The sequence below is a fragment of the Thalassophryne amazonica genome, chromosome 20 (genome assembly GCF_902500255.1).
Source record: "Thalassophryne amazonica chromosome 20, fThaAma1.1, whole genome shotgun sequence".
Classification (NCBI taxonomy): domain Eukaryota; kingdom Metazoa; phylum Chordata; class Actinopteri; order Batrachoidiformes; family Batrachoididae; genus Thalassophryne; species Thalassophryne amazonica.
The window spans coordinates 8,199,661-8,216,696 of NC_047122.1; the positions used below are offsets into that span (position 1 = coordinate 8,199,661).

The 17,036-nt window shown below is 40.7% G+C and overlaps 2 protein-coding genes across 7 annotated transcripts in view; both read left to right on the forward strand.

Annotated features, from left to right (window-relative positions):
• Nucleotides 1-5,182, forward strand: part of ctps1a (CTP synthase 1a) — a 38,799-nt gene extending 33,617 nt beyond the window's left edge. For all 3 annotated transcript variants that reach the window (XM_034160960.1, XM_034160961.1, XM_034160959.1), the window contains 10 exons: nt 843-931; nt 1,021-1,115; nt 1,204-1,266; nt 3,678-3,721; nt 3,811-3,907; nt 3,984-4,039; nt 4,112-4,208; nt 4,314-4,458; nt 4,542-4,632; nt 4,712-5,182. In XM_034160960.1, coding sequence (XP_034016851.1) covers nt 843-931; nt 1,021-1,115; nt 1,204-1,266; nt 3,678-3,721; nt 3,811-3,907; nt 3,984-4,039; nt 4,112-4,208; nt 4,314-4,458; nt 4,542-4,626 — 771 coding nt within the window. In that variant the 3' untranslated portion in view covers nt 4,627-4,632; nt 4,712-5,182. The remainder of the gene's footprint in view (nt 1-842; nt 932-1,020; nt 1,116-1,203; nt 1,267-3,677; nt 3,722-3,810; nt 3,908-3,983; nt 4,040-4,111; nt 4,209-4,313; nt 4,459-4,541; nt 4,633-4,711) is intronic.
• Nucleotides 5,183-13,518: 8,336 nt separating this feature from the next.
• The window catches only part of asns (asparagine synthetase), a 48,639-nt gene continuing 45,121 nt past the window's right edge, over nt 13,519-17,036 (forward strand). For 2 of the 4 annotated variants that reach the window (XM_034161341.1, XM_034161344.1), the window contains exon 1: nt 14,216-14,341. The gene's annotated coding sequence lies outside the window, so the exon portion shown is untranslated. Of the gene's footprint in view, nt 13,642-13,681; nt 14,062-14,215; nt 14,342-17,036 lie in introns of those variants that run through there. The other 2 variants (XM_034161342.1, XM_034161343.1) reach the window with 2 other exon arrangements.

A 17,036-nucleotide genomic window follows, 5' to 3' on the forward strand; every position in this document is an offset into this window, starting at 1 on the left:
CTCTCCAATCAACTTTTTAATCAAACTACGCTGTTCTTCTGAACAATGTCTTGAACATCCCATTTTCCTCAGGCTTTCAAAGAGAAAAGCATGTTCAACAGGTGCTGGCTTCATCCTTAAATAGGGGACACCTGATTCACACCTGTTTGTTCCACAAAATTGACGAACTCATTGACTACTATTATTGTGAACACCCCCTTTTCTACTTTTTTTTTTACTAATAGCCAAATTTCATAGCCTTAAGAGTGTGCATATCATGAGTGCTTGGTCTTGTTGGATTTGTGAGAATCTACTGAATCTACTGGTACCTTGTTTCCCATGTAACAATAAGAAATATACTCAAAACCTGGATTAATCTTTTTAGTCACATAGCACTACTATTATTCTGAACACTACTGTATGAAGCTGCTGTTTTTATTTTGTAAATCTGATTATTGAGGAAATAACACAATAATGGAATTTGACAATTGTGGGGTCATTTGGTAATCTTTTACAAAGTACATGAATATCCACTCCAGAAAAAAAAAATTTTTCATGACTTATTTAGGGAATAACCCTGTTGTGTCTGATTTGCGGATGTTAATGCTGGATTTTATTGAGTTTTACCGCGTTAGTGGAGCCAGTAAAATGCCTGTTTACAACCGTAATCCAGCATTAACGTCCACAAATCATCAGACACAAGGGGGTTATTCCTATTCATTTCATCTTGACCTTGTTTTAAAGTGGGGCACAATTCTGAATAAATATGAGAGCACTGGCACTTGTATCTGAAGAAAATGTTTTCTGTCTGACCTATAATGTGGCTCCAGCAAGCCTGATGTTTGCATGTCTGTTTTTGTCAGTACATAGACTCTGCAAATTTGGAGCCGAGCACTCTGCAGGAGGAGCCAGTGAAGTACCACGAGGCGTGGCAGAAGCTCTGCAGCTCTGAGTGAGTTCAGTCCAAAGAATGAACTCGGATCAGTAATCCAGCCTGAATATGGAAACAGCAAATTCAACAACTTGTCCCTGTCCTTTCAGTGGCATCCTGGTTCCAGGAGGTTTTGGTGTCCGAGGCACTGAAGGAAAGATTCATGCCATCAGCTGGGCCAGAAAACAGAAGAAACCCTTTCTAGGTACAGAATGGAAGTTTTGTTCACTCTGTATTAATGCATCAAAACACTTCCACCAAATTGAAATTACTACATAACTGTGTTTCTGCAGGCGTGTGTCTTGGAATGCAGTTGGCTGTCTGTGAATTTGCCAGAAATGTACTTGGCTGGGAAGGTAGTGTTAACGTCATCTTGTACCTCTGTTATGAGTGACAGAAAAGTGTCGAGGCTTATATTTTGCTTACAATTGGTCAAATGATGTAGCTGTTCTTTCTTTGTGAGTGGGTTAGTCCATCCCCATTCAGTTTTTGTCAGCATTAACTCAAGAGCAGTAGATGCTATTGAATTAAAAGACCAAACAATAAGGACAAACCCAGCTGCATCGGGTGAACGTTGAAGAACCACAGTGCCAAAAGAGCAACATTGCTTTGTGTTATCTCAGAGACACATCTGCCACCGACTGGATGGTTTAGTGAATTAGGAAAACTTGTTGTTCCTCTTTATCACCTCATAACCTACCAGCCACGGAGAGAAGAGTGTGTTCTGCCCAACCAACAAGCTGGCAAACACCAGTGTTAAGGTCATTACTCAACAAAAGTAATATATTACGCATTAATCGCTAGTTTTAAAAAGTGTAATGCATTACCGTATTTTCCGCACCATAAGGCGCACCTAAAAACCTTAAATTTTCACAAAAATCAGCCATGTGCCCTATAATCCGGTGCGCCTTATGTGTGCACTGAATTCCAAAATCTGTAAAAACGACCGACGTTGTCTTTGACCGTCGGAATATCGGACCATTTCCCGCTGACACAAGGACGTAATACGTAAAGTACATACGCTAGCAGCGTAGCATACGTACCCTGGCAGCGATAAACCAGTCGGAGAAGAGTCCATGAGTCCGTGGCACGTACACTTACCTCCGCCACTCCTCCTGGTAGTTACCGTATTCTACAGGTATCCTGCAAAACATTTGTTTGTCTAAGGACCCCCGAAAATGGCGCCAGTGAAGAGACATGCTTACGAGGCACAATTCAAACTGCAGGCTATCAGTTACGCGGTTGTTCATGGGAATAGATACATTTTTTTGTGTAGACTATATGTTTTAGCGTGCGCCTTTTGTAAGGGTTAAGTACCCGCTAATTGAGGCCGCGCCTTATAATCCGGTGCGATTTATGGTGCAGAAAATACGGTACTTTACTTCTTTGTTTGTGGAAAGTAACTTGTTACATTAGTTGTCTTTTGAAAACAGACTATTAAACCTTAAACCCATGTGCACTGATGTGACCTGTTCAAAATGTCAAATGTTACAAAATCTTTTGGGCCACATGTTCTTGTTCCACTGATAAAATAAAAGATATGTGCCAAGTTTTATTGTAATCAGACATTGTTTAGGGGCCCCCCACAAAGTAACAATTTTCCCCAAACAAGCAACGTAGTAATCCAGTAATTCCAGTAATGTTCTCCTCTGGGTGACCAATCAACCACCACTTTTTGCGATTAGAAGTAAAAGAAAAATAATGTCATTGGAGTCTTCTCCCATTAGGTTGACGTTGTCTTGCCAGTGGAGGGGAGGAACATGTGTCACTCTGGGGGACCTATAAATCTTATCTGATTGAGATCAGATTTGTTCTGCACCTATAAAACCCCAAGTGGAACAAAAACGACATGTGGCCCGAAGTCTCTCACAACTTTTATTTTATCACTATATAACACGATCAGCACTAACGTGCACTACACATGTAGAGTAAATTCCTTTTGTTATCAAGAAGTCTTTCTTGCCGTCTCTCTCTGTGTCACTCTGTCTGTCTGTGTCTGTTTGTCTCTCCATTTTTGCAATTTTATAACTTTGAAGACAGCCACGGCTCTTTAATTAACCACAGCCACACCGACCATTGAGGGACAGAGGGTCTCATTCCCGGCCGGGCGCATGTCAGTGCACCGTCAGCAGTCACAAATCACCCGATGGCTTTGAAATCCTCACGCTTGTTTTTACTGAAGGATTGGAAGCAATGGAATTGCATAAAGATGCTCGTATGTGGTTCTGAGCGAAGCAGTGGTCAGTGTGGCACCATTCCCAAGCTCATAATTACAAGATTTTTTCTCATAATTACAAGGTGTCTATTTTTTTTTTTTAATCCAGTGAATGTGCTTCCGTTAGGACTCAACACTCTACACATATCATTTCTGTGTTTCCGTTTTACCCAGATCATTTCATGAACCAATCAAATCACGCACAATTATTTTGCTAAAAATCAGATAAAGCAGTGTGTTTGATTATGAAATTTGTACAAATTGTATTCAATGGTAGCCTGCGATTTTTGTTTGGCGGGTGACTGAGAGGCTTGTCTGTCCAGGGTGGGCCCAACTGACTCAGAGGGCGGGCCAGGCACCCTAAGGCCCGCCCATGATGCCTGGACTAGTTCCATCTTCGTGTTTCTGCTGACAATAATGTTTGGTGACTGCTGATTGTACACTGAAATTTGAAGAATGCTCATGAATAGTATTCGTTTCCCACTGATTCCACACTCCGATTCAACTCTTTCCATAAACATAACGTCCTCTCTTTGCCTGTGTTGCATGTAGATGCCAATTCTACTGAATTTGACCCAGAATCCAAATATCCTGTGGTAAGCCTTCAATATCATCTGAAATGAGATTATTGGACCATGAACTATGGATTGTGTTGAAGTCAGACTGTTGTCTTTAACTTTGACAGGTGATTGATATGCCAGAACACAACCCCGGCCAAATGGGCGGGACCATGAGACTGGGGAAGAGGCGGACTGTTTTCACCAACAGCAGCAATGTACTGCGTAAGAAGACCTTAGGTTCCGTTTGAACACGTTGATGTTCAGTCCATTCTGTACTTACGGCTGTGCTGCATTTCAGGTCGACTTTATGGAGATGCAGATCACGTGGATGAACGGCACAGACATCGTTTTGAAGTATGCTGACCTCAGAACATCATCACCACACTTTCGCCTCGCTCACTTATAACACAACATGTCTTTGTCCAGGTCAATCCAGAGCTCAGGTGTTACTTTGAAGACAAAGGCTTCCATTTTGTAGGTCAAGATGTTGAAGGTGAAAGAATGGAGGTGGTGGAGCTGGACGGTATGGAAAACAGAATCGTACAGTATGGATGATGAAAATTTTTAAAGATGAGCTCCACAAGAAACTTATGGTTGTTTTCCATTTTATTGAATCCAACTGTTTCAGATCATCCATATTTTGTTGGGGTGCAGTACCATCCTGAGTTCACGTCTCGCCCCATCAAGCCGTCGCCCCCTTACCTCGGTTTGCTGTTAGCTGCTGCAGGAAAACTGCAGAGCTACTTGCAGAAGGGCTGCCGCCTGTCTCCACGGTAACGACCAGCATCAGATCACACATACCTCGTAATAAGACCGTTAGGACAGACTAAGAACGTACCTTCTGTCTGTGGTGCAGTGATGCGTACAGTGATGACAGCGGCAGCAGCACCCCGGACTCTGAGATATCGGAGTTAAAGCTACCTTCTATCACAAGCGATTGATCTCAGGTACAACACACTCAAGGGGCGTGTCTCAGTCACACACAGTCTGTAACAACACAAATAATTCATTCACTTCTTTTTCCAGAGTTGAAGGCATTTCAAGGCATCAGTACTGTGGACGAGGGGCGTCTCTGACAGAACAGAGTCTGGAGTTTGAACACCTGCAGCTAGCTGAAACCACGCCAGAAAACCAACGGGGCAACGTGGAATACTGTTGCTGAATCTAGTACCACTCTGTGCTTTTCCACTGCAGGGACTAAATTCTGAGTACCATGCAGTCTGACTTCCAGAATCTAGTACCATAACCACAAATGGTTCCTGTTCCTGAGAAAAGTCACCTCAACCTTTTTGTAAATGTGAAGACAACTGACTCATCTGTTTTGTTTTATTTACACACGTTTTTTTTCTGTTTGTGTGGATTTACAACTTGTGTATATGGGGGGAAAAGCTGAATTATTGCAGTTCACTCATAACTGTAATCTTTATGTAGCATATTTTCCTGGCTATAGTCCACCATGGAATATTAGCTGTATCTGTCAAAAAAATACACGAAGAGAAAAAAAAACAATGTAAATCACTGCATTTATTTTTGAAACATCGTGCTACTGCTTAAAGCAAAAATAAGCTAAATTAATTTAAATGGGGCATTATTCATTAATTTATGTATAACACAAATGCTACATTAGCAAGCAAAAGCTAAGGAGCTAATTAGTGTTATGAGTCACAAACAACTTGAGAGTAAACTGCTGCTTGTCACCACTGAACAAACGGGTCAGTGTGCATGTTTACCTCACAAAAAGCAATTAAATGTTTTTAAATTACTTTATATTTTTAAAAAATATATTGTTAGCCTTACCTTAGCCAAGCCAGCCTACTCATTATCCTGTGGCTGTTCCGATAAGTACAACCAAGTTGAGTGCAGTCGTATGAAGCTTATTCCTTCTGTTTATTGAAGTGTGGTCTTTCATTTTGAGAGCATGACCTGTTCATTTTACTCCTCTAAGTACTTGTTCATGTCCAGAGAAATGCACCACATGGCCACATTATCACAGCTGATGTTTTTTCAAAATGCAAATGATACTCATCCCTGTGTTCTGAAGTTACTTTGACAGAAAGTGGTTCCAAGAGTGCTGAAGGATCCTGTTAAGATACACAGTACCAAAAACATTGTGGTACTGCCTCAGAGCCCCAGTTAGCATTAAAGAATCCCAACCATACGGTAAGAGACGAAGCACCAAAACCTTTCGCCTTTGTACTCCTGAAAAGGTTACAGCATCATCAGACACCTCTGTCCAGCAAATGTATGACTCCAAAACCTCTTCCCAGGTATCACTTAAGCCCCTTCCATACCGGGCCAACATATGTAATGGTATGTACTGATTATGCAGCCCTACTCTGAGTTTATGCAGCCCTACTCTGAGTTTATGCAGCCCTACGCTGAGTTTATGCTGCCCTACATGGCAGTATGCTGAGGGATGCAAAGTGGTCCGCAAAATGGATGCAAAAAATTAAACACGTTTAATTTTTTTTTTTCTCAGATTCTTGATGTAGCGCACTGACAGTGTTCCACGCAAGTCTGCACAACGCTGTGCTACTGTACACCAAACCTCCGCAATTGTACACAACCCTATGCCAGGGTGAAAAATCTTGTTAGGTTTTTTTTTCATCAGTACTTACCTGCATTGATAGATTTTATTCATCGTGTTGGACTTTGCTGGTACTGAAGCTTCAAAAACCACGGAAGAAGAAGCGGCAGGCCAAGCTTCTACAACCACTGACTCTTCATGGAAAGATCGCCAGTGAGAGTACATGTCCATGCGGCGCTTTCAATTTTTTAAGTTTTAAGTTATCTCACGATTGTGGCACGTTAAATAAAGCCCATTAACTCCTAGAAATATTATATTCTGACTTTTTCCAGTGTATCAAATCCATCTGCATGTCCAGGCAGTCTGTTAAAACAGCATCATGGAGCCAAGTTTCTACCCCCCTGCACTTCAAAGGCCCCCCCCCACCCCTGCGCATAACTTATGCAGCCATTCCAGCGTACTTGATACACAGTATAATGCAACTCTACATAAGCCCGGTGTGGACGGAGCTTTAACCTCAGACATGACCAGAGTTGGGAACCACTGATTTCGAAGAAGCACACGTTGGGTGTGGAAATAACAAAAGCTTTGGGTGGAAACTGCCAGTGACACTTTAGCTGGGCTTGGTGTTGGCTGTAAAATATCTTTGGGTTAACCGTGACACACACAAATCAAGCAGTTGACATTACGTCATAGTATTTGACCTTCGACTGTGCTGCACGTCACAGAGTCAACATTTTGGTGTAAACGTGGATTTTCTGTCCATCGTGAAGACGCCCATCACTCAGAGCAGTTCTGTTTTTACTACAAGTAACACCTGACCAATCACTGCTGTTTACACGCAGGTCCACAAAAAGTACCGCTGGCGAAAGTCGTTCCTGCGGTGGAAGCACTCTATCAGTCCCTGAGTGCCCAACTGTCCCTGCGGTGGAAAAGCACCTGGTGTTGCCCGTATTCACTTTTGTTGCCTTGTTGTAAATAGATGAGCTGTTACACTCATGTTCAGTGACCAAAGAGTCTGCAAGATTTCATGAGAACCAGACGACAGCTGGTTCCACTAATGACTGGACTTCTGTACCGTTAAGACATAAAACTGCCGCTGTCTGAACCTAATTACTGAATCAGTCACTCGTTCTGCAAAACCATCATTTTCACTTGGGTGCAGGTTGTTTTTGGTGGGGGTTTTTTTTTGGTCATCCACAGAAACGCGTTTTTCACTGTGCAGCAGAGGTTTGTCTTACGTAGACTCCAAAGTGTTCATGCTTGTGAAGTGACGCAACGTCCACACCACAGTGAGCACGGACGAGTCCATGGCTGGTACTAATAGTTGATTTCAATTTCAGTTTATTTAAAAGGGACCATGTGCAATTAAAACATAAATGTTACCATTTGATGCATTGCACCAGAGTTAGCCTTAGGCTAATTTGCTTCTGCATTCCCTGAATACGGATGACACATATAAAAACATCAAACATCACAAATAAATACAACACAACCAAGACGTTAAACATCACTCAACAGACAATGTACTGAATAATGTGCCGTGTACATTATTCAGTACATTGTCCTGGATTACTTTGAGAAGAAAATAGAAGACATTAGGTTAAACATCCCAGCATGCCTTAACCCAGCCACTACACCCCGCTATTTAGGTGGGCACCATTACTGAGGTATTACCTAGAGTCACAGAATTTGATAGTATCTCTGTACGCATGCTGATGAAACTCGTAACGTCAACAAAAAGCACAACCTGTTTGATCCTATACCAACAAAACTTTAAGGACTTGTGGTCCACTCTTGGGCCGACTGTGCTGGAAATGATTAATCTTTAACTTCTGGATCTGTTCCTAAATGTTTCAAATCTGCACTGATTAAGCCGTTACTTAAGAAACCTAATCTTGACCCTAGTGTATTGAAAATATCGGCCAATATCAAATTTATCATTTTGCTGTAAAATTCTGGAAAAAGTGGTGGCAAAAATTATGGAATCACCGGCCTCGGAGGATGTTCATTCAGTTGTTTAATTCATCAGGAAGCTGGCTTTTATATTTTTAATTAATTTATATCAAGTTGTAGAGATTTGGGCAATTGAGAAACAGTGAGGAGCAGCATCTTACATCTCATATATAGTGCAGCAGATAAGAGAATACAACCCCTGGCAAAAATTATGGAATCACCGGCCTCGGAGGATGTTCATTCAGTTGTTTAATTTTGTAGAAAAAAAGCAGATCACAGACATGACACAAAACTAAAGTCATTTCAAATGGCAACTTTCTGGCTTTAAGAAACACTATAAGAAATCAGGAAAAAAAATTGTGGCAGTCAGTAACGGTTACTTTATTAGACCAAGCAGAGGGAAAAAAAATATGGAATCAATTCTGAGGAAAAAATTATGGAATCATGAAAAGCAAAAGAACGCTCCAACACATCACTAGTATTTTGTTGCACCACCTCTGGCTTTTATAACAGCTTGCAGTCTCTGAGGCATGGACTTAATGAGTGACAAACAGTACTCTTCATCAATCTGGCTGCAACTTTCTCTGATTGCTGTTGCCAGATCAGCTTTGCAGGTTGGAGCCTTGTCATGGACCATTTTCTTCAACTTCCACCAAAGATTTTCAATTGGATTAAGATCCGGACTATTTGCAGGCCATGACATTGACCCTATGTGTCTTTTTGCAAGGAATGTTTTCACAGTTTTTGCTCTATGGCAAGATGCATTATCATCTTGAAAAATGATTTCATCATCCCCAAACAGCCTTTCAATTGATGGGATAAGAAAAGTGTCCAAAATATCAATGTAAACTTGTGCATTTATTGATGATGTAATGACAGCCATCTCCCCAGTGCCTTTACCTGACATGCAGCCCCATATCATCAATGACTGGAAATTTACATGTTCTCTTCAGGCAGTCATCTTTATAAATCTCATTGGAACGGCACCAAACAAAAGTTCCAGCATCATCACCTTGCCCAATGCAGATTCGAGATTCATCACTGAATATGACTTTCATCCAGTCATCCACAGTCCACGATTGCTTTTCCTTAGCCCATTGTAACCTTGTTTTTTTTCTGTTTAGGTGTTAATGATGGCTTTTGTTTCGCTTTTCTGTATGTAAATCCCATTTCCTTTAGGCGGTTTCTTACAGTTCGGTCACAGACGTTGACTCCAGTTTCCTCCCGTTCATTCCTCATTTGTTTTGTTGTGCATTTTTGATTTTTGAGACATATTGCTTTAAGTTTTCTGTCTTGACGCTTTGATGTCTTCCTTGGTCTACCAGTATGTTTGCCTTTAACAACCATGTTTGTATTTGGTCCAGAGTTTAGACACATCTGACTGTGAATAACCAACATCTTTTGCAACATTGTGTGATGATTTACCCTCTTTTAAGAGTTTGATAATCCTCTCCTTTGTTTCAATTGACATCTCTCATGTTGGAGCCATGATTCATGTCAGTCCACTTGGTGCAGCAGCTCTCCAAGGTGTGATCACTCTTTTTTAGATGCAGACTAACGAGCAGATCTGATTTGATGCAGGTGTTAGATTTGGGGATGAGAATTTACAGGGTGATTCCATAATTTATTCCTCAGAATTGAGTGAGTCCTATTTTTTTCCCTCTGCTTGGTCTAAAAAAAATTAACCGTTACTGACTGCCACAATTATTTTTCCTGATTTCTTATAGTGTTTCTTAAAGCCAGAAAGTTGCCATTTGAAATGACTTTAGTTTTGTGTCATGTCTGTGATCTGCTTTTTTTTTCTACAAAATTGAACAACTGAATGAACATCCTCAGAGGCCAGTGATTCCATAATTATTGCCAGAGGTTGTATATAGCAGACGAACACACTGATATTTGAGAAGTGAAATGAAGTTTCTAGTATTTACAGAAAGTGTGCAATAATTATTTAAACAAAATTGGGCAGCTGCATAAATTTGGGCACCCTTGTCATTTTATTGATTTGAATACATTTAGCACTAATTATTGGAACACAAAATAGGTTTGGTAAGCTCATTGACCCTTGACCTCCTTACACAGGTGAATCCATTCATGAGAAATGGTATTTAAGGTGGCCATCTGCAAATGTTTCCCCTCTTTGCATCTCTTCTAATGAGTGGCAACACGGGAGCCTCTAAACAACTCTCAAATGACCTGAAAACAAAGATTGTTCAACATCATAGTTTAGGGGAAGGATACAAAAAGCTATCTCAGAGATTTCAGCTTTCAGTTTCCACTGTGAGAAACGTGAGGAAATGGAAGACCACAGGCACAGTACTAGTTAATGCTCGAAGTGGCAGGCCAAGAAAAATCACAGATAAGCTGAAGCGAATGATGGTGAGAAAAGTCACTGTCAACCCACAGACCTGCTCCAAAGACCTACAACGTGATCTTGCTGCAGATAGTGTCTTTGTGCATCGTTCAACTATACAGCGCACTTTGCACAAAGAGATGCTGTATGATGCTGTAATGCAGAGGAAGCCTTTTCTGCGTACATGCCACAAACTGAGTCACTTGAGGTTTGCTAAAGCACATTTGGACAAGCCAGCTGCATTTTAGAATAAGGTGCTGTGGACTGATGAAACTAAAATTAAGTTATTTGGACATAAGGGGCTGTATGCATGGCTGGAAAAAAAAACAGCACCTTACTCTAAATACACCACCAGTTAAACAAAATTGAGTTTTCCTTATGGTGCATTGGCGGAGCTGGTAAAACCACTATTTGCGACCGTAATCCAGCATTACTGTCCACAAATCATCAGACACAAGGGGGTTATTCCCATTCTGATCCAGTTCCAGCGTTTGCATGGATCCGTGTCCACCACTGAAGGCTACACCTTAATCCGCATAATAATATAGTTCGATAAAACTGTTATGCAGAAAAAGGAGGTGGTCGTCTCATCAAAGCATACCATGGCAACAGCTTCATGCCAAACTGGAAATTCTGTGAGCAGAAACCACATCAATACTTTTGTATGGTAGCTTAAATTAATCTATTTTGGTATTGTTGCTATGCTACTTTCTCTCTCAGCTGATGGTGCCATTATTGACATCTGCATAGTTGCACGGTCAGGGCGCGGAGTAATACATCAAATGTGAAACCGTCATATACATTTTGCCACTGTCCACGCGATATTTTATAGTCTGAAATCTCACGATTAACCAATCAGATTTCCAGACAAAAAAAAAATGTAGTTGGATTAGAATGTAGATTACCGAGGGGCTGAATACTTTTTCAAGACACTAAATGCAGAGCTGAAGTCCACAAGCAAGAGAGACTTTGTTTATTGGAGTACACAATGGTAAATAGACTGCATTTATATAGCGCTTTTCTAGCTGCATCAAATGCTCAAAGTGCTTTACAATAATGCCTCACATTCACCCTGATGTCAGGGTGCTGCCATACAAGGCGCCCACTGCACACCGGGACCAATGGGCAACAAGGGATTAAAGACCTTGCCTGAGGGCCCTTAGTGATTTTCCGGTCAGGCTGGGATTTGAACCGAGGATCCTCTGGTCTCAAGCCCAACGCTTAACCACTAGACCGTCACCTCCCCTCTTGCTTCTTCATGTTGTTTGTATATTTTGTTTCCTCGTCATAATAAAGTTTCCAAACTGCAAAATATCACATTGACACGACTCACGAAGCAACAAATTCAATGAACATCTTTTTGTACACAGTAAAATTTCTCACTTTCAGTGTCACTCGTGTGCAAACTTGTTTTTGATAACGTGTATTAACGTGCACGTAGATGATGCAACAATGCATCACACTGCACCGGACACGTCAGTCTGGTCGGCAGGGCGCAGCCTTCAAAATAAAACGGCTCCACTTCCTCCACGTTTTGGTGTCTAAATTTATTGCAAAGAAAGAGTTTAAATATAGACCAGTTTAGAAAAATAACCCGGCAGCTGAATTGGTAGTCTATTTAATTTTAAGGACATTTTGACTGCGCATAAGTACTTTAAGAAAAGGGAAGAGCACAGTGACGTATATAGGGGAGGAAGGTGCACACAGGTGGACCACAGTCAAAAAAATAAAAAGGTGGCCCACAGTCAAAAAAATAAAAAGGTGGCCCACAGTCAAAAAAAAAAGGTGGACCACAGTCAAAAAAAAAAGGTGGACCACAGTAAAAAAAAAAAAAAAAGCTGGACCACAGTCAAAAAAAATAAAAGGTGGACCACAGTCAAAAAAGGTGGACCACAGTAAAAAAAAAAAAGAAAAAAAAAGTGGACCACAGTCCAAAAAAAAAAAAAAAGGTGGACCACAGTCAAAAAAGAACGGTGGACCACAGTACAAAAAAAAAAAAAAAAGTGGACCACAGTCCAAAAAAAAAAAAAAAGGTGGACCACAGTCAAAAAAGAAAGGTGGACCACAGTCCAAAAAAAAAAAAGGTGGCCCACAGTCGAAAAAGAAAGGTGGACCACAGTAAAAAAAAAAAAAAAAAGTGGACCACAGTCCAAAAAAAAAAAAAAAAGGTGGACCACAGTCAAAAAAGAAAGGTGGACCACAGTCCAAAAAAAAAAAAAAAGGTGGCCCACAGTCAAAAAAAAAGAAAGGTGGCCCACAGTCCAAAAAAAAGGTGGCCCACAGTAAAAAAAAAAAAAAAAAAGGTGGACCACAGTAAAAAAAAAAAAGGTGGACCACAGTAAAAAAAAAAAAAAAAAAAAGGTGGACCACAGTAAAAAAAAAAAAGGTGGACCACAGTAAAAAAAAAAAAAAAGGTGGACCACAGTCAAAAAAAAAAAGGTAGACCACAGTAAAAAAAAAAAAAAGTGGACCACAGTAAAAAAAAAAAAAAGGTAGACCACAGTAAAAAAAAAAAAAAAAAAAAAGGTGGACCACAGTCAAAAAAAAAAGGTGGACCACAGTCAAAAAAGAAAGGTGGACCACAGTAAAAAAAAAAAAAAGGTAGACCACAGTAAAAAAAAAAAAAAGTGGACCACAGTCAAAAAAAAAAGGTGGACCACAGTCCAAAAAAAAAGGTGGCCCACAGTCAAAAAAAAAAAAAAAAAAGAAAGGTGGCCCACAGTCCAAAAAAAAGGTGGCCCACAGTTAAAAAAAAAAAAAAAAAAAGGTGGACCACAGTCCAAAAAAATAAAAAAAAAAGGTGGCCCACAGTCAAAAAAAAAAAAAAAAAAAGTGGACCACAGTCAAAAAAAAAAAAAAAAAGGTGGCCCACAGTCCAAAAAAATAAAAAAAAAAGGTGGCCCACAGTCAAAAAAAAAAAAAAAAAAAAGTGGACCACAGTCAAAAAAAAAAAAAAAAAAGGTGGCCCACAGTCTGTGAAGGAGGTGCAAGCTGAAAGAAATAAAAGTCTACGGTGGTTTGGAGGATGACTTCAGAGGAAAGAAAAAGAAGAGAGTGAGAGCAACAAGGATCAGACCAGGAAGGTGAAGGAGGAAGAAGACTGGTGTGAAATTCAGGTAGCAGGTGAGAGAGGTCCTGGATGGAGGGCAGTGATTTTGGACAACAGGAAAAATACTGCAGATGTGATGGAGACAGACAGGAAGGTCCCGGGTGAGACATCTGGACAGCAGAAACAAGACAAGGAGGCTTGATGGTGTAACAAGATCCAGTAAAGCGAAAGTGAAATCGGAAGTGGCAAAAGCTAAAGACAAGTCATTTAGCAAACTGAACAAGACGTTTAATAGTAAGAAAGGAGAAAAGGAGTTGATGAAGGATGATGTGCAGAGCTGCAGAGGCATGAAGATACAGAGTAGTCGAATCATAGTGACATCTGATTCTGATTATTTTCTTACATCATCATGGATTTTTTGTTTTGTTTGCCTTACAACAGCACAAAGAGCTGCGCATGTGATTTCTGCAAAATACAGATAATCCCTGTGTTGAGTGAGTTTGAATTCTAATTCCTACAATATTCCAATTAATGTATTATTTGTTTATATATAATATAGATAAACACCCTGACGTACATAAAAGGAGATTTTTTATAAGGAGCATTAAAGGTGCGTTTTGCCGTCTTTTCCTCACGATGGCGCTGCAGTGTGTTCGTGCTTTTATTTTGAAGAGTAAACGCTGCACATGTGACAATAGATGTGCAGATAGTCGCGAGCTTGACGGTCTGGACGTCATCCTCTTCATTCTCCTCCGCCGGCCTCTGAAATAAAAGGTAAAGATGATTTATGTTTTGTTCGTTTAACTCAGCAGCTTTGAGGAAATTATAGATTTCACTCGTGTGTTTCCAGTAACTTTATTTTTTTTAAAGATAGATAAATGTTTTTGAAAGTTTCTTTCAAAAACATTTATCTTTTTTTAAAAACACAAAGAAGTTTGTGTTTGTCAGGAGATCTGTCCACATGGACAGTTTGAGGGTGTGATGAACAGGTTTTAGTTGTGTTCTCAGAGACTTATTTTTTTAATGAATAAAATGTTCATTTATTGGGCCCTTAACAAAAAAGGTATGAGCTAAAAGCTGAAGCTTTGTCCTCATATTAATTAACTTTATAACAGATGAAGCGGCTGTACTCTGCGTTGTGTTGTTATGACTCCGCCTATTTGCTCTCCTCGGGACGCGAACTCACAAGCTCCGGCATGAGAGTCGGACTCTCTAACCAGCAAGCTGAAACCCATGGCTCTGGCTTTGTGCCAGAGAAAACTTTTTGACCTGTTGGGAGTGAGATTTGCTAACTACATCTGCACAGCGACATCTGCTGGCCTCCGTTACACAGAGAAGAATTTTCAAGTTCAAAAAAATGCAAAAATGCAATTGGAGCAGTTAGGGGGCTATTCAAATGGGCCAACTAGTAAGATATCACTCCTGAAAATGATCTTTGCCATATCACGTGAGGTAAATCTGCCAGCAGCACGAAGCTCGTACACTGTGGCCAAACAGGAAGTGCCAAATTTTGAATTCACAGTGAAACAGGTCATGTCAAATGTCAAACACTTCCTAGAGCAACACTTCCTGGATTGACAGATGAGATCCCATGGACTCTCGTGGGAGCTTGGTGTCAAGTTCACACTGAAACAGGAAGTACCAAATTTTGAGTCAACAGTGAAACAGGAAATGTCAAATGTTGAATACTTCCTGGCATGGGTGGAGCTAGTGCAGAGGCCAGGGTTGGACTGGACTCCCCTGAAATCCAATTGGACTCAGATGATTGACATGTCACAGCACCACACATCTGGTTGAAAAGAGCTGCATTTTGAAATCAGTGAGCCACATCGACTGCTAGGTTCCTCCTGTCCAGTAGTTGGTGCTGTGTACCACAAAAAGTTCTAATCCACCTTCGTAGAAGAAGAAAAAATGTTTGCCTCAGATTTGAACTGAACACGTTGTTTGAACCGTGGACTTCTAATGACACCAAACTTATATTGGTGAGTAAACGACTGTATTTTATGCCAGAAATGAGGTCCAGGTTGTTTAAAACAGCATTTCTCCTTTAATTTGGGGGGGCCTTATGCTGCGTTGATACATAACGATGGCAAGTCACGAATACCACGAAGTATACATTCTTGACCGCTGATCACGAATGTGATTATTCGGGGCAGAGGCGTCAGGTGTCCTCAGGAACTGCCGCAACCTGTTACCACGCGTGACAACGAATGGCACGTGTTGCTGGAGAATTATCAGGAACCATTATGCACGGTCAAGAATAATGTTCCCCCTTGTTGTGCGCTATCATGCGTAACAATGCATCATTAAGTTCTGTCATGTGAATGAGGTGAATTGTCTTCCACACACACACACCCATATTCCTCCATCAACTGCTGAACAATTCAGGTCGCCCCAGTTTGCTCCTCAAAATGCACAGCAGAAGAACTTTGTGATTGCATGATTAGTTGGGCTCTGTGCCATGGAGTGGTGCGAAGAGGAGACGGACAGAGCCAGATGTGTGGTTTCACGTGGCTCTTGTCTCACTTGTTTTCCCAAACATCGGGCACATACAGCAGGTGGAACACCTGCAGGAGTGCGCTGATGAGCATTGGAACAAAACTTTTAGCCGACTTGGTGTCACTGTCCTTCTTTGGCATACTGCAGCAATGAAACTGAATGCGATACAGCAGGGTTTAATTGTGCGCACGTCAGACAAGAACGCTGTCACGCTCTATTAAGGATCACCACTAATCAAGACGGATCAATACGCTCATTTGCGACCTCCACAGCATGAGGTGAAATGAAGATGGTGCATGACATTCATGGAAGATTTTTTTACAGCCAAAAACATGCTCCACGAAAATTACAAATATCACGCACCAACACGCACTATTAAGAAACCTATTCAGATGCATTAAGTCACGTTAAGACTGTCAGCAATGTGCCAAGAATGACACAAATATGACATTCGTAATGGATCTTGCCTATGTGTAAACGCACCATTATATGTACACATGTTTAAGCTAACAGACAGCAGCTGTGTTGGTTTATTAGTGCAGCAGATAACTGAAACAATCCTTCAAATGGTGATACAAGCAACAAATTCAGCACATACAATAGTGACAGGTAGCCAGTCTGCTACAAATGGACTAAAATGCTTGATTTTAGGGTTTACAAATGTTTTTGACCCTTAAACTTTACCAGCAAAAAAAAAAATGTTATCGGACTGAAAGTTATCTGAAGATAATTGGTCCAATGGTTTTAAAACTTATCTAAAAAGGTAATCCAATAGCAAAAACATTAGCTTTGATAATTATCTGCTATTGGATTAGCTGAACTGTGTCCACCACTGCATCACTGATTAAGAAACTTGACTCTCTCTCCTCTTTTGTTCACTCAGCAATCAGAAATTTGCGTGTTACATTTGACCAGGCTCTCAAATTTGACGTTCACGTTACCAGTCTTTTGCAATCTTGCTTCTATCATT